Genomic DNA, 27518 nt, shown 5'->3' on the forward strand with positions numbered 1-27518 from the left:
ATGGTTTTGGACCGTGCAAAAAGCTATATTGAAGCAGAAGGATACTATTTTGAATATATGTAATAAATTGACTTTGCCGAAAAAACCATTTGTTCTGTTTTTTAAGTCCTGTTTACTTTGAAACACTCCTCCATAAAAAGCTGGCCAAAGGCACTGAAGGACTTGAAGAGTATTAGTCCGATTTCGACAATTTTCAGACATGAGGTGACAAACCTTAAGGACACTTTTTGTGCATAGTTCATTGCGGTAACTTGATGTACTGTAAACTGAAAGCGTCGTAAAAAATTCAAAACTATTGACGTGGTTGAAATCATATTTTGCACATTTTCTTTAGTCAAATAGTTTTTGAGATGTACACCTAAAGGTAGGCGCTACCAGGCCATCTTGGCTATGAAAATACTTCTGCCGTTTTCATTTAGTGAGGTATCGCACATTTACTATTTTTCAACATATCCGGTTTAGGTCATTCATACTTTGATGTCCTCTACCAAATTACAGTTTTGTATTTTAATTTTCGTGAGCATAACAGTAGTCCGATCCTCCCATGTGCCACATGGAATTCAATTCGTCTCGTCATTTTGATCTCCAATAATACAGACCTTATGTAAGTGAGAACAATTAAAATATCTCAATGATAAAGTAAACAATTAGTATTGATATATAACACCTAATATATGTACTAATACCATGTTTAACCGGGTTTCTAAATTCGCACTCTACAATTAATTAAATGAATATTATATACCGCAACTGTCCTTTTAAATTTACAACTGAGTATATGTGAATTAAAGTAATATTTTATTGAATGTCTTTAAATAAAAATACATAAAATTTAAGTAGGCATGTCTAGGTAATGTGATATCATTTTCTGTTATTTTTTAGAATTACAAATATTCGCATGCCATCAATATCGATCCGTCTTTGTTGTGTCGGCTTCAACTTGCACGGCTTCCTTTGTGGCGCAACGATTTCCCACCGCCGTAAAACAAAATACAAACAGCTTGTCTATTTGTCTCTGTAAATTTAAGTAAACGTAATGAAAGTTGTATGTAGCAATGGAATTTAACATTAAAATGTTAAACATCAGAAAACGAAGGCACTTTCATAAGATTCGCCGTAAAAAGAAATTCGTACAAAATAATCAAGTATTCTTACAGCTCTTCGTTCGGTTGTATGAACAAAATTAACTAACAGTTAAGCCCTGCCACGGAATCAATAATCGATATCCGTCTAATGTTACCTTCCATATTCGACAAGTATGAGGCATAGAAATAAAAAACTGAAGACAAACGAAGCTAGTTAGTCAGTCAAAACGGTTTACAAATCAGTTTAGGCGCTATTTTCATTTGGATAGTTCGAGCTCGTCCGCGAGCTCTTCAAAATTTTCTTCCATTATTCGACTTTAAATTCTTAAATAGTTACCACTATATATTATAAACAATGAACTGAAAAGACAGTTGTAGCAAGTACATACGCGCATAAATATCACATCGGAGTTATTTATTGAACTTATGTTTTTAATAATATCCTTACGGTGAAAGTAACTAAACTTTAAAACATCATAAGGCTTGAATATTAAATTTCAAAATGGTGCAAATTAACTCTGGCAGTGGCGGTAAGTGACCTTCAGTTCGTGGGCACTCAAATTAATTGCTATACCTTTTATATATCCGAGAATAAAAACGGCCGTTAACTTTGAGTTAGCAATTCCAACTACAACAACGCTGTGAATTTATTATAAATGTTACAATAATTAAAAATATAAAAACGTCCAACTCAAGCAATTTTTCGAGAAAATTATCAATGTCTTGTTGGAAATTCGGTGTAGCAAAATGTATATGTGTGTCCTTAACCTCATTGTATTTGAACATTTGTGTGCGAACCAACCAATGTATGAAAAAGCTTACATTTTAATTTTGAATTCCGTCAAGACAAAAAATTAAATATTAGTTTGTAACAGTCTCGCCTTTATGGAAAGACTCTTGAATAGGACTTTAATGTTTTTAATTTCTTAAATAAGTGGCCATCGAATCAATTGCGTTTCATAGCATTTAAATGTTATTTGCTTCAAGCTAAGGTTTTTATTTAAGACATGTAATGACATTATTTTCATCTTCAAGCTCTACATATACCTATTTGTAAATCCATTGGTGCCTGAAGTAAACTTTATCGTGTTTTTTCTCTGTGTGAAGCACCTAAAGAACCACAACGCGGTATTAATCTGTATATGGAAGTCTTGAGTGCTATGGTTCAATAATATGTTATAAGTTTGTTGTTTCTAGTGAATAATGTATTTGACATTTAGTAAAATGTCATGAAACAAGGTAAAATTTCACACAGAATGCAAATTTTTATCAAATTCAAAAGTATTAACAATATCAAGAAAACTGACCCTGTACTAATCGGAAATATGCATTTTTATAATCATATGAGCCCTTTGTAGGATGGGGCTCGTTTTTTAATGTGATTTCAAATGGAAACGGCGGGAAATGACAACAACTTTATTAAGTCTTATTTACTTATTTTTATTCACTTTTAAAAGAAATGCTGCGTGAATCAACGAACAGTTTTAATAAAGTATGATGTAATTTAAGTTGATTCTTAAAAAACTGAGTTAATTATATTTTCATAGAAATGAAATAGAAGTTCTTTACTGCTTCGACATAATATATTAATAATATCTAGAACACTTTTTTAAATATTAGATATTTTCTTAAAAAACCATAATCTAGTTTCTTACTTTTCGTGTGTTACAGTGCATCTCAAACTGCTCGCTACATTAGTTGTAAGCTTTGATACCAATTATTTTATTGCATTTATTTCTTTAATAATATTTTTTTCATTGCTCTTTTTACTTTTGTTATTTAATTTTTTTCTATTTTTATTCAATATTGTTTTTTTGTCATTATGACTTGCAATTTCCCGAATTGTGAGTCGGATCGCTTTGTTTCTTGCTGGCTATGTGACGGGCTTGCCCATTTTAAATGTGCTGAACTGACAGGCAGGATATTGGATTATATTCTTGATAGTAAGGGCTTGCGCTGATCTAAAATGCAGACCGACAGAAATTGAATTATTTAAAGTCTTTAGGCAAGCGCTCAATAATGTTAAGGAGATTAGCCGTGAACTTGAAACCCTTACCGAAAAATTTAGGTATTATGAAATGTTCAAAAACCTTCCTCTAAACGTCCGTCTGATGAAGAGACCACTGCATCATCCTTAAAAAGAATGCCCCCACCCAACATTGACCTCATCAATCTTTCCTCCTCTTGTCCTCACGGAGAGAAGATTTCGTCTGCTCAGAATACAGAGAAAACTGTAACTGAACATGGTAAGCGAAAAACTTCTTAGGATCTGCTTCCAAATAACTATAAGTCAGGTAATAAAAATTTAGTTGTAATACCGCGGAAAAAGTCAATTTTCATATCAAGACTTGCTGCGGATACCACAGTTGATGACATAAGGTGTTACAGACATCCGAAAATTTAATTTCAAATAGGAGGTAGTGTCCATGGTTTTTGAATGCTTCAACAGCATCTTCTGGCGACGAAAATCGTTGACCACGCATTATTTTCTTGATGTGTGGGAATAAAAATAATTCATTGGGTGCCAAGTCAGGGCAATTCGACGTTTTGGCCGGTCAAAAAGGCGCTGGTTTGAGCCGATGTGTGAGAGCTCGCATTGTCATGGTGCACAATGATTCGTCTTATCTTGTTCGTTTTTCGAATTTCTCCGAAGACTTAAGGCAAACAAATGGTGGTGTACCACTCAGAATTGATCGTCCTACGTTGCTCAAGCGGAACAGTCGCCACATGACCAGTTCTGCCGAAGAAACAGGCGACCATTTGCTTCGAAGTGCTTCTTCCACGAATAACTTTCGTTGGATTTGGCTCGTCTTGGAAAACCCACACGGTCGATTGCTGTTTTGTTTCGGGCATAGATCCATGATTCGTCACCTGCGACGATCTTATAAACGTCTTTTGAAGCACCGCGATCGTATTTTTTCAGCATTTCTTTACACCAATCACACGAGCCTTTTTTTGAGCGATTGTCAAATTGTGCGGGATCCAACGAGAACAAACCTTTTTTACGGCCAGGTGTTCATGCAATATCGAATGTATGCTGGTGGGAGAAATGCATAGGCATGCCTCTATCTGAAGGTATGTTACATAACGGTCTTGCATTATCAGTTCACGTACGGCATCGATGTTTTCTGGCACAACGGCTGTTTTTGGACGACCTTCACGGAATTCGTCTTTGAGCGAGCGTCGGCCACGATTGAATTCGTTGTAACAGTTTTTCACAGTGCTATAGGATGGTGCTTCATAGCCATACAAAGATTTTAGTTCATCGATGCACTCTTGTCGTGATAATCCACGTCGAAAGTTGTGAAAAATGATCGCACGAAAATGTTCACGAGTTAATTCCATTTTTTGGCCGAGATGAATTTTTTACAAAACGTTCTGAGTGATGTTATGCTAAAAAATGTCAAACTTTCCAATGGAAATGTCAGATTGCACCTGGCAACACTTAGTGTTGCCTAGGCCAGAAATATATATAGCAACCCTCGTATAAACAAAGTAAAAAATAATATTATACGTAATCCATGTTGCTTTATGGTTTCGTCAACTCCAAACGCAAGATTTCTAATTTATAATCTACTAGAAGTATGTAAGTCCAGTGACAATCATACAATTTCTAATATGTTGCTGAATTCTTTAGGTCCAATTACTCTTCAAAATCTCCGAAAATTGCTCCGCATCAGCACAAGTTATGTCCGATTTATGTAATTAATGCACCCACCATTTCCAAAGCAGACGTCTTATATAATTTAAATATGTTAGAGCAATCATTTAGTTATGGCCCAGATATGATTCCCTCATGCTTTCTTAAACAATAGATTTATATGGAAAAAGTCACATATAATTCCTTTGCATAAGAGCGGATTTAAGCCATCCATTGAAAACTATAGGTATTTAAACTCAATAAAGATTTTATCAACTTTATCACTGGTGGGGGAAATGAAAAAGTCTTTGTCGAGTGAGAAATCTTTCATTCCAATTTTATTTTTTAAATTTGTAAGCCTTATATATTATTTTTGAAGTCTTACTTACCTAATTAAAAATATATGTATGTGTATGGACTGCACACCACATGGGATTGTTTTTAGCTGTACAATGCAATGCATGTGTGTGCGTGTGTTATCATCAAATTTATGTTGCATGGTTTGGGTTGTTTTTAAGTGTACATGTGCATTTGTAATCAATTGCCCAAACCTAAATAAATATGTTTATATTATTGTACTAGTGGACCCGTCCACACTTCACTGTGGCTGATAGTTAGGTAATACTACCACTACCATCTATGTGATTTCTAGTAGTTGGATTATAATTATTAGTTAATGAGATATAATATTTTGTGAAGAAACTTGTGTTCTTCTTCTTCTTCTTAATTGGCGTAGACACCGCTTATGCGATTATAGCCGAGTCAACAACAGCGCGCCAGTCGTTTCTTCTTTTCGCTACGTGGCGCCAATTGGATATTCCAAGCGAGGCCAGGTCCTTCTCCACTTGGTCCTTCCACCGGAGTGGAGGTCTTCCTCTTCCTCTGCTTCCCGCGGCGGGTACTGCGTCGAATACTTTCAGAGCTGGAGTGTTTTCGTCCATCCGGACAACATGACCTAGCCAGCGTAGCCGCTGTCTTTTAATTCGCTGAACTATGTCAATGTCATCGTATATCTCGTACAGCTCATCGTTCCATCAAAGAACCATAAATCTTTCGCAGAACTTTTCTCTCGAAAACTCGCAACGTCGACTCATCTGTTGTTGACATCGTCCAGGCCTCTGCACCATATAGCAGGACGGGAATTATGAGTGACTTATAGAGTTTGGTTTTTGTTTGTCGAGAGAGGACTTTGCTTCTCAATTGCCTACTTAGTCCGAAGTAGCACCTGTTGGCAAGAGTTATCCTGCGTTGGATTTCTAGGCTGACGTTGTTGGTGGTGTTTACGCTGGTTCCAAGATAGACGAAATTATCTACAACTTCAAAGTTATGACTGTCAACAGTGACGTGAGTGCCAAGTCGCGAGTGCGACGACTGTTTGTTTGATGACAGGAGATATTTCGTCTTGCCCTCGTTCACTGCCAGACCCATTTCTTTTGCTTCCTTGTCCAGTCTGGAGAAAGCAGAACTAACGGCGCGGGTGTTGAGGCCTATGATATCAATATCATCGGCATACGCCAGCAGTTGTACACTCTTATAGAAGATGGTACCTTCTCTGTTGAGTTCTGCAGCTCGAACTATTTTCTCCAGAAGCAGGTTGAAAAAGTCGCACGATAGGGAGTCGCCTTGTCTGAAACCTCGTTTGGTATCGAACGGCTCGGAGAGGTCCTTCCCGATCCTGACGGAGCTTTTCGTGTTGCTCAACGTCAGTTTACACAGCCGTATTAGTTTTGCGGGGATACCAAATTCAGACATCGCGGCATAAAGGCAGCTCCTTTTCGTGCTGTCGAAAGCAGCTTTGAAATCGACGAATAGGTGGTGAGTGTCGATTCTCCTTTCACGGGTCTTTTCCAAGATTTGGCGCATGGTGAATATCTGGTCGGTTGTTGATTTACCAGGTCTGAAGCCACACTGATAAGGTCCAATCAGTTTGTTGACGGTGGGCTTTAATCTTTCACACAATACGCTCGACAGAACCTTATATGCGATGTTGAGGAGGCTAATCCCACGGTAGTTGGCGCAGATTGTGGGGTCTCCTTTTTTATGGATTGGGCAGAGCACACTTAGATTCCAATCGTTGGGCATGCTTTCGTCCGACCATATTTTACAAAGAAGTTGATGCATGCTCCTTATCAGTTCTTCGCCGCCGTGTTTGAATAGCTCGGCCGGCAATCCATCGGCCCCTGCCGCTTTGTTGTTTTTCAGGCGGGCAATTGCTATTCGAACTTCTTCATGATCGGGCAATGGAACGTCTGCTCCATCGTCATCGATTGGGGAATCGGGTTCGCCTTCTCCCGGTGTTGTGCTATCACTGCCATTCAGCAGGTTGGAGAAGTGTTCCCTCCATAATTTAAGTATGCTCTGGGCATCGGTAACTAGATCACCTTGGGGGGTTCTACAGGAGTATGCTCCGGTCTTGAAACCTTCTGTAAGTCGCCGCATCTTTTCGTAGAATTTTCGAGCATTACCCCTGTCGGCCAGCTTATCGAGCTGTTCGTACTCACGCATTTCGGCCTCTTTCTTCTTCTGTCTGCAAATGCGTCTCGCTTCCCTCTTCAACTCTCGGTATCTATCCCATCCCGCACGTGTTGTGGTCGATCGTAACGTTGCGAGGTAGGCAGCCTGTTTTCTCTCCGCTGCGACACGGCACTCCTCGTCGTACCAGCTGTTCTTTTGCACTTTCCGAAAACCAATGGTTTCGGTTGCAGCTGTACGTAAAGAATTTGAAATGCCGTCCCACAGTTCCCTTATACCGAGTTGTTGACGAGTGCTCTCAGAGAGCAGGAGTGCAAGCCGAGTAGCGAATCGTTCGGCTGTATGTTGTGATTGCAGCTTCTCGACGTCGAACCTTCCTTGTGTTTGTTGGCGTGCGTTTTTTGCTGCACAGAGGCGGGTGCGAATCTTAGCTGCAACAAGATAGTGGTCCGAGTCGATGTTAGGACCTCGGAGCGCACGCACATCTAAAACACTGGAGACGTGTCTTCCGTCTATCACAACATGATCGATCTGGTTGGTAGTTTTTCGATCCGGAGACAGCCAGGTAGCTTGATGGATCTTCTTATGCTGGAATCTAGTACTACAGATAACCATATTTCGGGCCCCGGCGAAGTCGATCAGCCTCAACCCATTTGAGGAAGTTTCGTCGTGGAGGCTGAATTTACCGACCGTAGTACCAAAGATACCTTCTTTGCCCACCCTGGCGTTGAAGTCGCCAAGCACGATTTTTACATCGTGACGGGGGCATCTCACATAAGTGCGCTCCAAGCACTCATAAAAGGCATCTTTGGTCACATCGTCCTTCTCTTCCGTCGGGGCGTGGGCGCAAATCAGCGATATGTTGAAGAACCTCGCTTTGATGCGGATTGTGGCTAGACGTTCATTCTCCGGAGTGAATGATAGTACTCGGCGACGGAGTCTCTCTCCCACCACGAATCCCACACCAAACCTGCGCTCCTTTATATGGCCACTGTAGTAAATGTCACAAGGACCTACTCGTCTCTGTCCTTGTCCCGTCCATCGCATTTGCTAGTGAATAGCAACATGTGTTAGTTTACAAAAAAATGGATTATAAATCATTTCGTGTGTTAATAAAGCATTTGGCTTTTTGGGGAAAATACTGTTGAATTTGGGCTCAGGGAAATCCACCGTTGAAAAGATATTTGCTAACCTGGAAACAGGCGAAATGAGCAAAGTAGGTGCCTCGCAAGTTCATAATCCAACAAAAACGACGAATAACTGATTCTGAGAAGTGTTTAAGTGCTCTCTAAAGAATAAAGCCGAAATTTTTCGTCAGTGATAGAAACATAGCTCCATCATTTCCCACTGGAGTCCAATCGACAGTCATTGTAGTGGACTGCACATGATGAACCGGTTCTCAGGCGAGCAAAAACGAAAAAGACGGCGGGAAAGGTTATGACATCAGCCTTTTGGGAAGCACGTGCTATAATACATACTCAACGACTGATTACTGAGCCAGTTATAATCTATTATACTGCGTATTTGGTTGCAGTTCTTTTCTTCTATTCCAAATATTTAGCAATTGTATTATTTTTGAGAAGACTGTTTAAAATTGTACGCATATATTTAAATGATTCCTACAAACATAAATTTTGAACAAATGCTTATGATTTAAAATATAATTTTTGTATTTATGAGTTGTATTAAATTTTGACATAAAGAGATAAAAGGTATCCTATGTCCTTACCCTGATTCTAAGCTACCTCTCCACCAATTTTGAGCCAAATCGGTTCAGCCGTTCTTGAGTTATAAATGGTGTAACTAACATCAACTTTCTTTTATATATATAGATATTTGAGTGTAAGCGTATTGCATATGGATGCTGTATACAAGTATATGTATGTGTGTTGCATATAAATTCATATATTTTTATGTGTTTATTTATGTACGTTTTGTATTGTCTCTGCCTTATCTAATATACATATGTGGACTGTATAATTTATTACAATAGTTAGAATTATATATTTCTTATCTTATTTAACATGTCTAAAGAATTTAAAAATGTCTAAATACAGGTATATTGCTGAATTCGACCCTTTGAAGCAATGAACATGTTTGAACAATAGGGAAATAGCAAAGTTGTCAGCAATACCTAAACTTTTTGAAGCAATTATAACAGACGAAATAACCTTCTGGATTTCTAGACTAATTTCTTGTTTTCAGCACGGTTTTCGTAGAGGCAAATCTACAGTAACTAATGGGAGAAAAGCATACTGATGTTATATACACCGATTTTAGTACAGCTTTTGATAAAGCAAACCATTCAATTCTTTTGAATAAACTTGATCTTTTTGGTTTTCAACCAACATTTCTAAAATGAGTTGCTTCTTATATTCGTAATGGAACTCAATAAGTTATATTTAACGATACTTTTTCTGACATAATCAATGTTCCTTCAAGCGTTCCTCAAGGTAGCCTCTTGTTCCAATTTTGTTCTTGTTATTTATTAATGGCATATCATCTGTTATTAAGTATTCATGAGTTTTATTATATAGTGACGATGTAAAACTTTTTAAAACGTATACTTCAAATAGCGAAAGATATCAGTTGCGAACAGACTTAAGCAATCTAGTTTCCTGGTGTGTTAGAAATTACATGCCATTGAACCTTAAAAAATGTGAAACGATGTGCTTTTCACATAGCTCTGTAGACCCTACTTCATACGTAATACAAAACTTTAGGTTGGAGCAAGTATGCAGTTTTGTTGATCGGGGAGTAACTATGGACCCCAAACTCAATTTTAATCTTCACGCATTTTCCACGTTTTTTAAAGCTAAAGGCGCTCTTAATTTTGTTAAACGTTGGTCTAAAGAATTTAGAGAACCACAAAAATTAGTTTTACATCTTTGGTGAGACCTATATTAGAGTATGCTTCTGTGGTTTGGAACCCTAGTTGTCAAGTCCATTCGGAGAAGTGAGAGTCCGTTCAAAACAATTTTTACTTTTTGCATTATAATAACCGCTTAAAACTTATAAATCTCCCTACACTCGCCAGTCTCTGGGAAAAACTCATGAATGGGTCAGTCTGTAGTCCATCTCTCTCTTATATTAATTTTAACGTTCTTACTCGCTCTATCAAGCAATTTAGACCTTTACTTTTAAAATTTTCTAGAACAAATTTTGAATTAAACGAACCATTCTGCCGTATATGTCACGATTTCAATTCTCATTCCAGCACATTTGATCTAACAGACTCACTCTTTACCATTACAAAAAATATTTTATCTACTCTTAACAACTAACATTTAAAAATAAAAAAAAATAATTTAATCTAATTCTTAATTTTGGCTGTTGAAATTTTTGTTTCTGTTGCTGAGCAGCTTAAGGGGCTTTGCTTTATCGATAGTTTATATATTCAAAAATATCCTGTGAAATCGGCAAGGTCGTATCTTGAATAGTTTTTGAATGGCAGCGTTCTAAACAGCGACCGCTCAGAGATGCAAACATATGTATGTGTATAAGTGAAACTCTAAACGCGCTTTTCTCGAAACGACATTTTTCAAAATTGCTGACATCATAACTCAACGAGAAATTCACCGATCGACTTCAAATTAAAACTGGGTATAGTTTATATTTCCTATACAATAGACTACGATCTTTTTGATTGGTTGAAAATTGTCAATTTGGCATTAAAAAACGACCATTTTTTTCGTAAAAAACGATTTTTTTTTTACAAAATTACGCCATTTTCTTAATTTTGGATATTTTTCAGAGATCGTAGTTCACTGTATAGGAAATATTTTTAAGTTTTATAAACTTCTCAATTTTTTTTGTTTGAGCTACTCATTCGGCCGGAATCATGCCAGCAGTTGGGGCACTTTTTTTTGGCACCTCCGAAGAGAGCCCATAACTCCGTTATTATTTAACATTTTTGTAAAAAAAATCCTAAAATATTGCTGAAAATATACCTTATTACGCTCAAAGAAGTTTGAAATATTCAATCGCGTACTTTCTCTTAAAAAAATTCACGAAAATCGCTTAATTTTTCATGCGTCACACTGGTATAGCCCCTTAAGATCTAACTCTTGTCTTTTATGACTCCGCTAATTTCGCTCGTTTGCGGATTGCGCAAAAAATTGTAAGACTTTTTTCATAATCATACCATACATATACTGCTAGTTTATCAGGGTTGCATAATAAAATTAGACAATGGGTCCAAATAAAACCTCAGTAACTACACGACCAATGTGAATAAAGTTTGGTTTATATTATTATATAATATTATTTTGACATCCTCATAACTAAAGGGTGATTTTTTAAGAGCTTGATAACTTTTTAAAAAAAAAAAACGCATAAAATTTGCAAAATCTCATCGGTTCTTTATTTGAAACGTTAGATTGGTTCATGACATTTACTTTTTGAAGATAATTTCATTTAAATGTTGACCGCGGCTGCGTCTTAGGTGGTCCATTCGGAAAGTCCAATTTTGGGCAACTTTTTCGAGCATTTCGGCCGGAATAGCCCGAATTTCTTCGGAAATGTTGTCTTCCAAAGCTGGAATAGTTGCTGGCTTATTTCTGTAGACTTTAGACTTGACGTAGCCCCACAAAAAATAGTCTAAAGGCGTTAAATCGCATGATCTTGGTGGCCAACTTACGGGTCCATTTCTTGAGATGAATTGTTGTCCGAAGTTTTCCCTCAAAATGGCCATAGAATCGCGAGCTGTGTGGCATGTAGCGCCATCTTGTTGAAACCACATGTCAACCAAGTTCAGTTCTTCCATTTTTGGCAACAAAAAGTTTGTTAGCATCGAACGATAGCGATCGCCATTCACCGTAACGTTGCGTCCAACAGCATCTTTGAAAAAATACGGTCCAATGATTCCACCAGCGTACAAACCACACCAAACAGTGCATTTTTCGGGATGCATGGGCAGTTCTTGAACGGCTTCTGGTTGCTCTTCACCCCAAATGCGGCAATTTTGCTTATTTACGTAGCCATTCAACCAGAAATGAGCCTCATCGCTGAACAAAATTTGTCGATAAACACATTTCGAACCGAACACTGATTTTGGTAATAAAATTCAAAGATTTGCAAGCGTTGCTCGTTAGTAAGTCTATTCATGATGAAATGTCAAAGCATACTGAGCATCTTTCTCTTTGACACCATGTCTGAAATCCCACGTGATCTGTCAAATACTAATGCATGAAAATCCTAACCTCAAAAAAATCACCCGTTATAACTTTAGCTCTAACACCTAATCAAATTCGTTCAATGCTAGTGGCTCCCTCTCGTAGAAATTTTTCAGTCTGCCTGGCGTTGTAGATTTTTAATTTAATGTAAATTAAAAATATATAATTTTTATTTCAGATCACATTCACACAGTAACTTTGGATAAAACCGGAAAGAAGTCATTTGGAATTTGTATAGTTAGAGGAGAGGTGATTAAATGAAAAATTTGAATGCTGATAAACTTAACTCCAATTGCTTATAATTTCAAAAGGTTAAAGACTCACCAAACTCGAAGACGTCCGGAATTTTTATAAAAGGTATAGTCCCAGACAGCCCTGCCCACTTGTGTGGGAAACTAAAGGTGATTGTTTTATCGAAATGTTGTAACTCCTACTGAATGATAACTGATAACTTTTAGGTGGGAGATCGGATATTGTCGTTAAACAATAAAGATGTGCGAAACGCTACAGAACAAGCGGTTATTGAGCTAATTAAAGATGCTGGCATCAAAATAAATCTTGAAATTCAAACTTATGGGAAGGTATGTTTAGGTCTTTAATAATACCTAAACGATTCCTAAATGTTTATTTGCATTTAAATAGGATGAGAAGAAAACGTCGGAACGTGATCAACGCAACGAAAATGGTTATGTGCAAGCCAAAGCAAAATTTGCTCCAGGTGCTTAAACATTTACAAATTTTAAGTTTGAAAAAGTTATTTTAAATTATTTGAAAATAACTAAGTAATTATGGCATCATATTTCTTTAAGAACCGCCATTGTCTGCGAATAAAAGTTCGGCTCCTAAAGAAACCACGCGAAATCCCGCGTTTTCCGCTTCCATTCGCCAGAAACCAGCTTCGAATTTTACAGCCAATGATGAGGATGACGAGGACACACGAGATATGACTGGTCGAATTCGAACAGAATCTGGATATGAGGTAATATAACTCATGCTTCATTGACTTACACGAACCAATTACATTTTTACTCCAATTAAAGCAGCTACCACTTCTTCCGAACTATCAAATTTTATTATTGACAATCCCACCGCTGCTTTTGAAAAAATTGACATTTGAAAAAATTGTAGATGTAATTTCTTAAAAATCTGGAATTTTAATTGCCGTCCGCTTTACAGATTTCACTAAAGTCTTTTAATGAGTATTTTTTTTTACAATCGATGTGACTTTGGTTCAATTTAGTTCTCAGTTCACCACCTTTAGTTCGGAGTTAGTCAAAAACTCTCTGACTGTATATTTCTTCTAATAATAATAATACCAACAAGTTGCCATATTGAAAGCTGTTTGATTTAGCATTTTAATTTTTAGTTTAACACTTACACATAATAAATTATTATAGATTGATCGAGCGTCCGCCGGTAATTGTAAACTCAATAAACAAGAGAAAGAACGAGACAAAGAACAACCCGATGAGTTCGGATACACAATGGGTATGAAGATGATTATTTATTTAGGATTTTTCGGACTTGGATGTATATGTGAATATTTTATTGTTACAGCGAAAATCAAGAAACGTTATAATTTAATGAAAGATTTGCGGAAAATAGAAGTGACGCGCGCGCCGAATACCTCACTAGGATTGGCCTTAGCCGGCCACAAGGATAGAAGAAAAATGGCTTGCTTTGTAGCTGGAATAAATTCCAATGGCCTATTAGCTTCGTTGGATATAAAACCGGGCGATGAGATACTCGAGGTGAACGGAAATGTTTTACAGAACCGTTGCCATTTGAATGCCTCAGTGATATTCAAAAACATCGACACAGAGAGAATTATCCTTATAACATCACGCAGAAAAGACAATGATGAAGGCATATCGGTAAAGCCCATAAAGAAGTTCCCCAAGGAAGTCGATGATGTAAGTGGCAATATAAACTGATATTTCAAATATAGCCTGACTTCTAAAATGTATCATAGCAAAGTTTAAACATGTTCACTTCGAGCAAAAGAGTTATTATGAAACAAGAGTGAAGCTTATATTATCACTGATGACTTAAAGTTTTACCTTGCCTATAGTTTTGCTATTCTTACATTTTAGTCAACGTTTTTGAAGCCAGTTTTTATATATATCTATATATATATATATATTATATATATATATTATATATACAGTATGTATGTACGTATGCATGTAAGTGTTAACTTCTGAATAATAACTACTCGTATTATTTCCTTAATCTTTTGCAGACCAAGTTTTTATTCGATTTATATCCCAATGCCCGTTCAGTACAAGTTAAAAAGGAAGGATTTTTAGGAATTATGGTTATATATGGAAAACATGTCGAAGTGGGCAACGGTATATTTATATCCGATTTGCGTGAAGAATCCAATGCAGTAGCGGTAATATATTGCTTACTCTTATCTTTTTTACTTGTACAAATAAATCAGTAATAAACATCCTTACAGGCTGGAGTAAAAGTCGGTGATATGTTATTAGCGGTAAACAAAGATGTTACTTTGGAATCAAATTACGATGAGGTATTTTTGAAATTAAAATAGTTTTTACATGTCGAAAGCAAAAAAAATCGTTTTTCTATTTCATTACAAAAATGAAGATTTATATTATATTACACATATTATCATTATGACTTGTCAAACGGACAAAAACCATTTGATAGTAAAATAGTGATTCTGTCTTGCTAAGTCACTGCGGATTTCACCCTTTTATGTTCCTTTTCAGTTGGGTCGCTATGGCTTACTCACGTTAATGCTTTCCATAATATTTATGTATATTGTACTGTCTAGGCTATAAAAGTATAATGAGATCAAATGCCCTAACAAAATAATTAAAAATTTTATTTTAAGTATTCATTGTCATAGCGGAGTCAATGTAAAATTAATTGTAAGGTTTTTTGAATACTTGAGAAATATTGTATTTACGAATCACATATTCTTGAAAATTATGTATAATGTTTTAAACTCAGCTATTTTTCTGGCTCATATTCAGCGTGGTTAGACATACATACATATGTATGTATCTGTTTATAGAGAAATACAAGTAAATCAGAAATAACTTTATAAATTAACAAATATTTTCAATGTTTTAAGGCCGTTGCACTAATAAGGCGCGCTGAGGGTATAGTAACACTTGTTTTGTTGACTCTGAAATCGGAGGAAGCTCTCAAGGCCGAAAAAGAGGCTGCAGAAAAGAAAAAAGAAGGTTTGAATTTTTTCGATTCAGAAATTTTATTGTCTTCCAACCTTGGTTATTAAAGAAAGAAAATTTAAACCACTAACATTTATAACCCAAACAGAAGCAAAAATAGAAGCTGAAAAGCCACAGGATCCTTCCGTGGCGGAAATCAAAGTCAACAAGAAAATCCTTGTTGAACTGAAAGTTGAAAAGAAACCTCTTGGAGTCATAGTTGTTGGAGGCAAAAACAACCATGTCAAGGTAAGCATTCTAAATCATGATTGCTGCTACGTAGAGTTGCTATAAGATTTTCATCTTTTTGCATTCTTAAAACTATTTCTCTTCTTTCTATAACACGAGTTAAGACAGATTTCGTAAATGAACGGACTTTGAGCGACAAAGATTTCAGAAATTTTCTACCACTTTTTTACACCCTATTCCATTTACATGCACAATTTCCAGGTTAATGAAGTGAAATTAACGACAAAACGGGTAGAAACAGAAAAACTGCACTTGAAAATCTGACGTGATGGTGTCATTAATCCGTTATATTTATTATTTGTTACACATTTAAACCTGTTATTTAGTTGGAATAAATGAAAATGCTTGTAGTTCAAACAATATACAACCTGAGCGTAAGATACCAAAAAAAGTGGTACAAATTTTAGACCGGTGCTGCTCAAAGAGTTAACACGATTTTGTTCAGATATTTAAATTGTTATAACATATTAATATTTATTCCCTATTATACCTTCATAACGGTATATTTCGAAAATATAAAACAAGCTATAAGTCTCTAAACATTGACAAAAAAATATGGCATTAGGTATATTAGATATCAGTCTTTTACAGAGTTCAGTTTACAAAATTTAAAAGAGGCGCGGAATGGCCATATTTAGCTAAAGTTTTTGTTAATATGGGATTAGGAATGTTCGAAGCCCGTCTATACCTATTCTGTTCCGCAAATACATTAACGAGTTAAAATGTGATAGTAGTTGATGTTTCGTTATTGCAACGGAATAAAAAATTATCCAAAAATTTTGATGAATGTAACCTAGTTGACAGTCCTCTGCTGGACAAAAATCCGGGTCCATTCCGGATATGTGCACGCGGTTGTCTTACTAGCGATATCTTCCCACAGTACTAATTCGGGTGTAACCGAACTTTTCATACTCTTGCAACTTGCTAGGATCAAAGGCGGGAAAATACCTTCAGACGCATAAGGTTTGTAAGTTATAAGGGGTCAGAGGCCAGATTTCACCTGCTTTTAGCCATTTTAGGCACAGAGATGCACCGTTATTAGAAAAACACACTCGCTCAATATTATTAAAATGTCTCACATATTTGCTGATATATGCGATATAAAGTCTACTGGTAGTTCGAAAATCTTTCTATTACATATAAGGGGGCAAAATATTGTTGATTATTGATCCGATTCAACCCATTCTTGATAGAACAGGCATTCTTTTATTATTCATTATTATTTGGTCATAAGGTGACATACTTGAAGCACACTATTTCTACGCACCGGAATTGACCCGGATGTCATCAGAGCAATGCCTTGCAGTAGGGTTGCTCTGTATCCTCCTGACTCGTGCTGGCATTGAGTCCAACCCGGTCATCCAAACTCCACCTCGGTCAGGTGAACACATGCAACGGATGGAGCCATCTTACGACCTGCTCAAACCTTAAGACTAATAGACAGTGAACCATGAGTTGCCCCATATTAGCAACGCAACACTGCGACACTAGCCTCTACGGCTGTGCAATCTTTACATAGTTCGGGCGCTGCGCCGCCACTCACCCCGAGTGCCCAACAGAGGACCTCCACGGTCCCCAGGAGCTCAGGGCAACATAGCTCCCACTCTGACTTGTCCCTTCCCCAACTTTCATCCTGCTCCAATCCTCGCGCGAGAACCACTCAGCAACACATGGCTCCTCGCCAAACAACACCACAGTGCGACAACCACCCCTGCGTGTTCCACAGCTACAACAAACATCACATACACGCCGCTCCCTCACCCTCACCCGGGAACGCGTATCGATAGCTGCGGTCCAAGGAACCAAGTTAGCCCCAGCCCTTATTGCACAACACCGTGCAGAATCGTCTAATCGATGAAAACATTACCGCAGGGATACTATACTAGAGTGTCAGGGTATAGCTATCCGGTCAGGCGATGCACAGTGGCACCGCTCCATACATTTCTTGGAAAAAAATAGAAGGAGTGGTCGTACAACAATGAAACTTTGCAGAAACACTTCTCTGGACTAAATTAAGAAATTTTGAAAAAATCTTGGAAAACCGCCCACTAACACACCCACCTCCCATATAACTGCAATTGCCAAAATTTTTATTTTTGGACCTAGGGACTTGAAATTCGGGACACTTCTTAATTGAGTTCTCCTGATGAAAAAAAATTAAACTTAAACGCAAAGTGACGTTATTTATACCTTTACCTTGATAAAAATCCAATATAATATGCAATGTTTTAATTGAATATGTAACAGGCGAAAAATTGTATTAGTTTTTATTTGCAATATTATGCAAGCACCATATCTTTAACAATGGGATCTAGTTCTAAGGAAATTTTGTTCAAATGACGCCTTAAGCTACTTATGTAAGGATCCGAAGTTATAAGAAGTCTGTTGAAGAAATCAAATTAAAATCGATGTTACTAAAAGGGACGGTAATTGGCGGTGTTTTTTTTTTTTAATTGAAAGTACATACTCGGAGCTTTCATTTTTTTATAGTAAGAGGGCTAAGCAAGGCAAAGCACATAAAGTTTTTTTCCATCAAAAAATGAAAAGTTGATATTTTTTAGTATAATTTTTGAAAAATTATAAAAATTAACTTACTTTGCCAATTTCAATAATTCTTTTTTTATATAAACAAGTAGGTACTATATTTTCACTAAAAACTAACAGAAAAGCCATAGCTGTAAACTTACACACAAAAAAAATTCTTTATTTGGACAATAATTTTAATCTGATTTTATTAAATAACTTTCTGTCGACTTCTGTTAGATTTTTTAACTATAAAATTTCGCTTTTTATAAAAAACCTTGTTTAATTTTTCTTATCCAAATATTTCTTTACAAAACAAAATCATTAAAGTTTTGAAATTGGAAAGTGGAAAAATCTTATTTTTTCCGCCGAAATGCCACTGTGCGATGTCGAGCTCAAAATATTTAATATATACATACATTCCCCAGTTACATGTTGCCATACAGGATACGACCCGAATATAGGTGCGCTACTTCGTGGTGAAAACCGTCTAATACCATCTGCCATTTGCCCATAATTATCCCGATCTAGAAACCTTTCGATTTTGTTTCTGTGGACAACCGCACCTTCCTTAGCTTTAACAAAGCTAACTGGGTCGGCTTCACGGAATTTACTGGGAGCACCTTCAACGCTCTACCCATTCCTACGGACGTATCCGAATAAGGGATCTCAATTTGGAGATTCGGCGATTGGTAAACCAGCATAAGCGGACGAAATGGATAAAGCACCTGAAGTCCTGCAACCTCTCCATCGGTGGGAGTAAACTTTGGGCTTATGTCAAGGCTTTGTCTAACCCGAAGAGACATAACGACTGATTTGAAGTTCAATTCAATAGTCATGCCTTTTGGACCCGAAGAAGTGCGCGAGCTATTTCAGCCGGCAGTTTACACTGCACCCTTCGGCAGACAAGGCCAAGAGATGTGTTAACCGACGGCTGCGCAAAATGCCAAACAACTGCGCGCCACTTACTTTCACCGATGAGGAGGTTCAGGGTGTCATCAACAAGGCAAAATCATCCAGATCCATCGGCCCAGACGGAATCAACATGCTAATGTTAAAGCATCTAGGCTCGAAGGGAGTAAAATATCTCACCAAGGTCCTCAACCTGTCGCTCACCACTCTTCAAATACCCTATTTGTAGAAAGTCGGAAGAGTGGTCCCACTACTGAAACCTGGGAAACCCGCCAACAAAGGGCAATCTTATCGAACGATAACTCTCCTCTCCCCAGTAGTGAAGACACTTGAGGCCTTGTTACTCCCGACCTTCACTCACCACCTGAGCCTAGCCAGCCACCAGCATGGTTTCCGCAAAGTGCACAGCACCACCACAGCACTTAGCGTCATAAACGCCCAGATAGTTCGTGGCCTCAACCAGAAACCACCCTGCGAAAGAACGATCCTCGTAGCGTTAGACCTGTCAAAAGCTTTTGACACGGTCAACCACACAACGCTACTGCAGGACATTGAAAAAACCACTCTCCCTCCAGGGCTTAAGAGGTGGACCATGAACTATCTGAACGGTCGTCAGTCATCCGTACTATTTCGAGGTGAAACATCTAAACTTAGAAGAATTAAACAGGGGGTTCCGCAGGGTGGTGTCCTCTCCCCGTTACTGTTTAATTTCTATATCTCGAAACTTCCTCGACCACCAGAGGGGGTCTCCATAACCTCGTACGCAGATGACTGCACGATATTGACGTCGGGCAATGGAATAGATGGCATGTGTTCGAAAGTAAACAGCTACCTCTCCGACCTTTCTCGTTTCCTCACTGCACGAAACCTCCAACTTTCACCCACCAAATCCACAGCGACTATATTCACAAACTGGACGAAGGAGTATAGACTTGAACTTAATATTGCAGTCGATGGCGTCAAAATTCCGACTGTCAATAACCCTAAGATTTTAGGCGTAACCTTCGATAGTCTATGCTCCTTCTCTCCCCATACGACCGCGATTATCGCCAAGGTACAGAGCCGCAACAAAATCCTCAAGTCGCTAGCCGGCAGCACATGGGGAAAAGACAAAGAAACGTTGTTGGCAACTTACAAGGCAATCGGCCGGCCGGTCCTCAACTACGCAGCACCGATATGGTCGCCTGGATGCAGTGGTACGCAGATGAGGAAACTTCAGACCTGTCAAAATACAGCACTCCGGACCACGACGGGATGCTCCTGATGTCTCCCGTTGAACACCTCCATAGTGAGACGCGCATGCTTCCTGTAAAGGAGCATAATCAACTCCTCTCCAGGCAGTTCCTGCTTGGTTGTTTCCGTAGGAATCACCCCTGCAGCCATCTGCTTGGAGCGGAACCGCCTCCCAGGAGCATCAAGAGGTCATTCCTCCACTATGTCGACGACATTGCACAGTACGCCGACCAGACTTCGGACGCAACTAACTTTCGACAGGCACTGACCGCCATTCACAGTGGAGCCATCAACAACTTCACCGACTCCCTTCCCGTGAATGGCGTTCTTGGCGTCAAACCACCACCTATTGCAGACGAAGAGCTCCAGTTGCCGCGAGAAACGCGAGTGACCCTAGCGCCACTTCGTTCTGGATACTGTAGCAGGTTAAACTGCTACTTATCCAGAATCGACCCCGACATACCTAATGTATGTCCTGCATGCAACGAGTCTCCGCATGACACTGGCCACCTCTTTGCATGCCCCACAAACCCCGCCCATCTAACACCCTCTTCCCTTTGGTCCGACCCCGTCGAAACAGCACGTTTCTTGGGCCTACCGTTAGATGATCTCGACGACAACACAAACAACCCTTACCATCCTAACGAGGATTAGCTAACCATTAGAACAACAACAACAATATGCTCGCACAGTGAATTTACCTGCAAGATACCGACTTAAAACATAAACAACAATATGCTCGCACAGTGAATTTACCTGCAAGATACCGACTTAAAACATACTGCGCGTGGTACAACACAATGGTTTCAGGAAACCATGATGCTTCTATTAGACTGGCTTTCATGCATTCCGGACTTAAACTTAATCGAAAATCTTTAGACACATTTCAAAAAAAAATCGTTCCTATGAAGTTTGAAATTTCCAGGAATTGTACTAAATGGTTAAACAATAATGGAATAATACTCCAAAGGACATAATGCCTCTTATATATCAAGCCGTGATTGACTGTAATGGGTTTATAACGAAATATTAACTTTAAACCCGAAAAAAAATAAAATGCCTTTATTTTAAAAAAGCTCTTTTATAACAAAAAAATAGCTAATTTACAATAACTAAATATGCACAATTTATCTTTAAAACACAAAGTTGAAATTTTTTTTTCGAAAATGAAAATATCAACCGATTTGGATTTTTCCTACTAGCGTTGTTAATTAGTTGCACGCATCTGCATGTCCTGCATGCAATGAGTTTCCGCATGACACAGGCCATCTCTTTGCATGCCATGCTAACCCCTCATCTAAAACCTCTTTCCCTTTGGTCCGACCCCGTCGGAAACAGCACGTTTCCTGGGCCTCCGGCTAGATGACGTCGACGACAACCTGGATAACCTTTACCATCGTAACGGGGATTGATACTCCGTTAAAACAACATTATACTCTGTAGCAACCTGTTGCAAGAGTATAAATTCATAATCGTTTCAACGGCTGATTTAAAAGACAAAAATAACTGCAAAAGTATCTTAATTTTCGGCTCTAATCTGACCCAGCCGATGGTCCTTATTTAATCTTTAAATTGTAATCTATTCTATATTGCAGACCGGATGTATTATAACCCACATCTATCCTGATGGAGCGATAGCAGCAGATAAACGCTTAAATATTTTCGACCACATAGTGGAAGTTAACAGCAAGCCAGTGAATTGTAGTGAAATGACGACACTAAAAGTGCACCAAATATTCCACACAACGTACGAGAAAGTTGTAACATTCCAAGTATTTCGAGCTGACCCGTTGGAAGTAGAAAAGTTCAATGTTGAATTTATAAAGAAGCCAGGAAAAGACTTGGGGCTTTCATTAGCACCAAATGATCGCGGCTGCACAATTTCCGAAATTGTAAGTTTTTTTTTACTGAAACTCAATACCAATATGCAATCATAAATGATAGAAATTTGGATCACAAATCACGTAAAGTTAGAAAATACTCAGATCACGTCATGAATGGAAGAATGCAGTTGCTTAAAATTTTTAAGAATGTTAGATAGTTATATGAAATATTGAATTTTACTGTTTACAACTCGTTTTCAGATACCTTCTGGCTACGCTGAGATTGATAATAAGTTACAACGTGGTGATATCATAACCAAATTCAATGGGGATTCTTTGGAGGGGTGCACTTTCGAAATATGTTACGCCTTGTTCAAAGGAGCCAATGGAAAAATTTCATTGGAAATTACAAGACCTAAACCTACATGTCGCACTGAAGCGTCAAAATAATTTAAATAAACAATATTTGTATATTTCATTTATATGTAATTGAAATAAACAATGCGATATATTTTAGTTGGTATCATATCATTTATTTAAAACATTATGCGATTGAACTGGCATTAGATGCAATACGGGGCCACAAGTCAGCACATTCTTTCGCAACAGGTCCAGTGATAGCAGAACCTTTCATTTCACCTTTATTATTCACTATAACCCCCGCATTATCTTCAAAATATATGAAAACACCATCCCTCCTTCTGAATGGTTTACGTTGCCGGATAACTACAGCTGGCATAACCTTAAAAGAAAAAAATTACAATTATTATTAAAAGGAAAATTTTTAAATTTCCTACACTCTGTAACACATATAACACGTTTTACACTTGTTACATTATTACCATATATACCAAATAATATACTGTAGTAATGCTTTAGTGATTTGATAAAGAAAATAATTTATGTACATATATTTGGACAACTTTTAATACCACAGATTTTAGGAAGACAGTTGAGGAAGCCGGTTGTTAAAAAAAAACTTTATTAAAACAAAATGTTCGCGGCTATTTTGGAAACGAAGGGAACTTAAAAACCAAATTCTCTCAAGTGACAATTTTACTATTTTAGAAAACAAGAAAGATCCATATTGAAAGGAATGCAATTTATTCAGAAATAATCAAAAAATTGTGTCAGCTCTTCTTTAATTTCAAAACATAGTTAGCTTCAAATGGTTATTAAGGAAAAAAGAACTATCATGAGGTATAAAGACAAGAAAGTGTATGAGTCCGATTGATGTATAATACAAGGTCTGTCGCAAAAGAAACGGAACTTTTTAAATAGAACTGTTTGCTGTTGTTCTGGTGGCGCCACCTATTGGTGGGTATATGAAATAAAAAGTTTGATCTCTTGTTGACATTTCGTAAAAATTTTAAGACAATTGGATAACTACAATCGATGTTATCGATCAAAAAGAGACAGCAGCTTTTGGTCATCGGTCGTAAAATGCATTTTGAACAAAGAGCTAATATTAAATTTTGTTTTAAACTTGGGAAAACGTTTACTGAAACATTTCAAATGATGAAAAAAGTTTATGGTGATCAGTGCCTATCCCGTAGTAATGTGCATGAGTGGTTTAAGTGATTCCAAGAAGGTCGTGAGGACGAGAGCCATCACCGAAAAAAGTCGTCTTCAGAAGTCAAAAATAAAGACAATGCTGATTTGTTTTTACGATTTCGAGGGTATGGTACACCGAGAGTTCGTCCCACCAAACGATTAATGCTGTGTTTTACCATGGTGTTATGAAGCGTCTTTGCCACGCATTCGTCGTGCTCGACCACAATACCGTGAAGCAGGGTCCTGGCGCCTGTTGCACGATAATGCGCCGTGTCATCGGTCGACGCTTGTCACTGATTTTTTGACAAAAAAAACTCCATATTAACCATTAATCACTCACCCTCCTCACCTGATCTGGCACCCTGTGATTTTTACCTATTTGGAAAACTTCATTTGCCCATAAAAGGACACTGGTTTCAGGACATTTCAGCTATTCAAAAGGCGACGACCGATATTCTCAAGAGCATTCCGAAAAATGACTTTAAACACTCATTTGAAATGCTAATTGACCGGGCTAAACGCTGTATCCAAACACAAGGAAACTACTTTGAATCAAAAAATAAAAAAAAAAAATATTAATTTTTTGTTGTTTTTTTTAAGTCCTGTTTCTTTTGCAACATAACTTGTATATTAGCTTTATGTAAAACTCTACATATGGTATATGAGGGATTTTTCATTTCTCTTCATACAATAACGTTATTCTTCCGATTTTTGTTTTTTTCCAGTACATTTCGGATCGGGGCTAAATAAATGTTATTACATTATAATATTCTTATCCGAGGACGAATTTGAGCAAATGGGATGTTTAAATTTATATTAATCCTTTAAAACCGAAAGAGCATAGGATAGTTATTAAAAATAGATTTCAGAAAAAAGGAAAGGTTTGCCTATATGAGGCAGCAATTGGAAGTTATTTACAGAATGATATTCTTTCTTCTCTACTGGCGTAGACGCGATTATAGCGAGTTAACAACAGCAACGATATTATCCTGCAAAAATTGGTAGCTGGAAGCAAACAAATTTCCGAAAAGCGGGATGAGCTCATCACAAAAATCGTTAAAGGTGACCATTTACGACTTCCAAGCAATAAAAAAGTGGTTGCAAATGCCAATACCAACTTCATAGATAAGAAAAATGCCGATATTTGCTAACCTAGACGAACAAAGTCGTTGACAGGGGCCTTACAGAAGAAGTGGGTACTGTAGATTGCCAATACAAATTTTTAGACGAACTTTTGTCAGTGGGTCACAACGTTTTATGAACTGATGAGACATCATTTTATCAGTTCCCCTTTTCGTTTTCGTTTTAAGGCGCAATACGAATGGCAATTAGTCATTCCTATTGGCGTTAGCAACACTTATTTGAAGCAGTTGAAAATTTCCTATTGTCCTATTGCCTATTATTTCTACTATTAACTATATTATAGGTCAATAATAAATAATAATATGCACAAATATACTGGAAAATTGAAAATGTTTTGATGCACTCATTGCAATATGACTTGAATTTCATTCCCATTGCCCTTATTCTTTTCCTGTAGTTCTGAAACAATGCTTGGAAAGAAAAGTGTGAAGCTTGTTATTGCATTTGCTTTTCTCAGTATTCACATGGTGTGTTATGTTAAATGAAGGAATGACTTGAAGCACGGTGTAAGTCGACTTGTGCAACTGTTTAGTCGGCCCTGGTCTTCGGACCTCTATCTAATCGAACAAAATCATATGACCGGATATGGAAAAAGGTACGAGGAATGCCGAACCAAAAAAATTTTCAAAAATTATAAAAAAAAAATGCTTACTTCTCTCTAGATGACACGCTTATGTATATTCTTTGCACCCCAGAAGTACCTAATTAAAAATCGTAAAGAAACAACTTAGTACAGGTCGTGTACATATCTCCACAGTAGATAAATCTTCGTATAGTTATTTCTTTTTTGTTCTTATCTTTTCGAATAGGTTGTTTAGGGCTCAGAGTAAAAAAACAAAAACCAAAAAATGTATTCATGGATTTCTATGTTCACTTTGGTCGATTTTATCATTTCGAGCACGTCTGTAAATGTATACATTTTTTTTCGGGAGAACTTCCTCTATTGGCATATGTCCAGTTTAACGCGAGACACCAAAGTTATCGTCAGCAATTATCATAAAACAAGAAACAATTTAGTGAAGTGTTATCAGATATAAAATTTAAAATGTATTATAAATTGAAGTAAGAAGCCCTTTAAATATTTAAATCTTTGGCCTTTAAACGCAAATATCTCATAAACCCGGCAACTATAAATATATCTTTGAAGAACCGCCTCTATCCATACGTACCCACTATAACCCTGTAATCGGGGGATGCTAATATAAAATTTCGGGAAAAAATGCAAACTACACCAAACCATTTAGAGTAAATTACAAAATGCACACAAAACATATTGTCATTTATAATTTCCTCAAGTCCTACAAAACTGACCCGCGTTTTATCCGACAAAAGACTATTATTTCGAGAATCTAACCCTACTTGGATTGGTATATAATAGTTGTCATGCACTTTACAAGTTAAACCCATTTCCTCAACTCTCAAACATACTAATATAGAGTGAAATATACAAATTCACATAATTAATAAGATGCATTTGATATAACGTGACTTTAATCCAAAAACATACCTTCTTTCTTAGCTCAGGTTTACCCTTCTTCACTGTGGCTACAAACATATCACCTACACCAGCAGCTGGCAGACGATTCAAACGACCGCGAATGCCATGTACAGCAATTACAAACAGATTCTTTGCACCTAAAGTACAATTTAAAAATTAATGAGATATAAACACAGAATAAATCAAGGCTTTCGAACCTGTGTTATCAGCGCAATTCATCACGGCGCCCACTGGCAGACCAAGTGAGATGCGGAATTTTCCACCCGCGGTACCACCACGTCCTAAAACACACAATTGAAATATTAATTACTATACACTCGTACACATTTTTGTAACAAATTTACACATTAATAAAATAAATATTTCGGTTAAATTCCACGATTTTTCCCGATTATTTTTACCTCTCTTCGACATTTTGCTGCTTGCTCGGTAAGAAAAGGAAGTAAAAGAAAGAGAGCGGCCAATTGGCAAGCAATGCTGCCAACTGTCACCTCTGACATTTTACAAAAAGACCAATATCACACATTCAATCCAAATAATTATACGGCATTAGCAGCCAAAAGTGGATGCTATTGCATTATGTCGAATCAGCCGTGATACCATTATAGAAGGCTGTATAGAAAGAAATGCTCTTATTTATCTGATGAATTTTATGTTTACATATTCATGAATTTGCGTTATTTAAAATCTTGAAATATAAATTCATGTTGAGTTATCACTCATAAAACGTATTTTAATAATAATGCTTGAAGTCTTCGTGTTTGAATCATAAAAACAAAACGAAACGGCTGATTTTGAAATTATGAATACAATTACTTTTGAAAAATTGTTGTTCTTGCGCTTTGGCACAATCTTAGAATCCCATTTCCAAGAATATATTTAATTTTTACCATCTTAATATTCGATGATAATATTGCATAAATAATTTAAAAATTCTTTATTTATGTAATTTTTGCAAAATCATTAAGCGGTTTGCTTTAGGATTAAGTGAAAACCAGTTTCTTTCCGTTTA

General features: G+C 37.2%; 2 protein-coding genes and 1 long non-coding RNA gene across 3 annotated transcripts in view; 2 read left to right on the forward strand and 1 right to left on the reverse strand.

The window, feature by feature from the left end:
- The window catches only part of LOC125777739 (uncharacterized), a 46332-nt gene that overhangs the window by 17444 nt on the left and 1370 nt on the right, over nucleotides 1-27518 (forward strand). The gene's annotated exons all lie outside the window — the stretch shown is intronic.
- Nucleotides 1288-22827, forward strand: LOC105225379 (inactivation-no-after-potential D protein). Its single transcript, XM_011203806.4, has 14 exons — nucleotides 1288-1615; nucleotides 12550-12620; nucleotides 12683-12772; nucleotides 12830-12952; nucleotides 13014-13089; nucleotides 13181-13350; nucleotides 13769-13859; nucleotides 13929-14284; nucleotides 14614-14766; nucleotides 14833-14904; nucleotides 15475-15586; nucleotides 15681-15820; nucleotides 22084-22380; nucleotides 22573-22827. The coding sequence occupies exons 1-14, from the start codon at nucleotides 1588-1590 to the stop codon at nucleotides 22759-22761; spliced, it is 1968 nt and encodes a 655-aa protein (XP_011202108.2). The 5' UTR covers nucleotides 1288-1587; the 3' UTR covers nucleotides 22762-22827.
- On the reverse strand, nucleotides 22823-27019 carry LOC105225377 (60S ribosomal protein L23). Its single transcript, XM_011203805.4, has 4 exons — nucleotides 26908-27019; nucleotides 26704-26787; nucleotides 26516-26643; nucleotides 22823-23053 (listed from the first exon to the last, which is right to left on the reverse strand). Exons 1-4 carry the CDS (start codon nucleotides 26918-26920, stop codon nucleotides 22856-22858), a joined length of 423 nt encoding a protein of 140 aa, XP_011202107.1. The 5' UTR covers nucleotides 26921-27019; the 3' UTR covers nucleotides 22823-22855.

The sequence above is a fragment of the Bactrocera dorsalis genome, chromosome 3, assembly GCF_023373825.1.
Source record: "Bactrocera dorsalis isolate Fly_Bdor chromosome 3, ASM2337382v1, whole genome shotgun sequence".
In the NCBI taxonomy this organism is placed as follows: Eukaryota; Metazoa; Arthropoda; class Insecta; order Diptera; family Tephritidae; genus Bactrocera; species Bactrocera dorsalis.

Coding starts and splice junctions, on each gene's coding strand:
- LOC105225377 (XM_011203805.4), bottom strand. Junction 26,644..26,703: donor GAATTGCGCTGATAACACAG/GTTCGAAAGCCT, acceptor ATTGTACTTTAG/GTGCAAAGAATCTGTTTGTA. Junction 23,054..26,515: donor AACCTGAGCTAAGAAAGAAG/GTATGTTTTTGG, acceptor TTTTCTTTTAAG/GTTATGCCAGCTGTAGTTAT.
- LOC105225379 (XM_011203806.4), top strand. CDS start 1,588: ATGGTGCAAATTAACTCTGGCAGTGGCG. Junction 12,773..12,829: donor ACTTGTGTGGGAAACTAAAG/GTGATTGTTTTA, acceptor GATAACTTTTAG/GTGGGAGATCGGATATTGTC. Junction 14,285..14,613: donor TCCCCAAGGAAGTCGATGAT/GTAAGTGGCAAT, acceptor AATCTTTTGCAG/ACCAAGTTTTTATTCGATTT.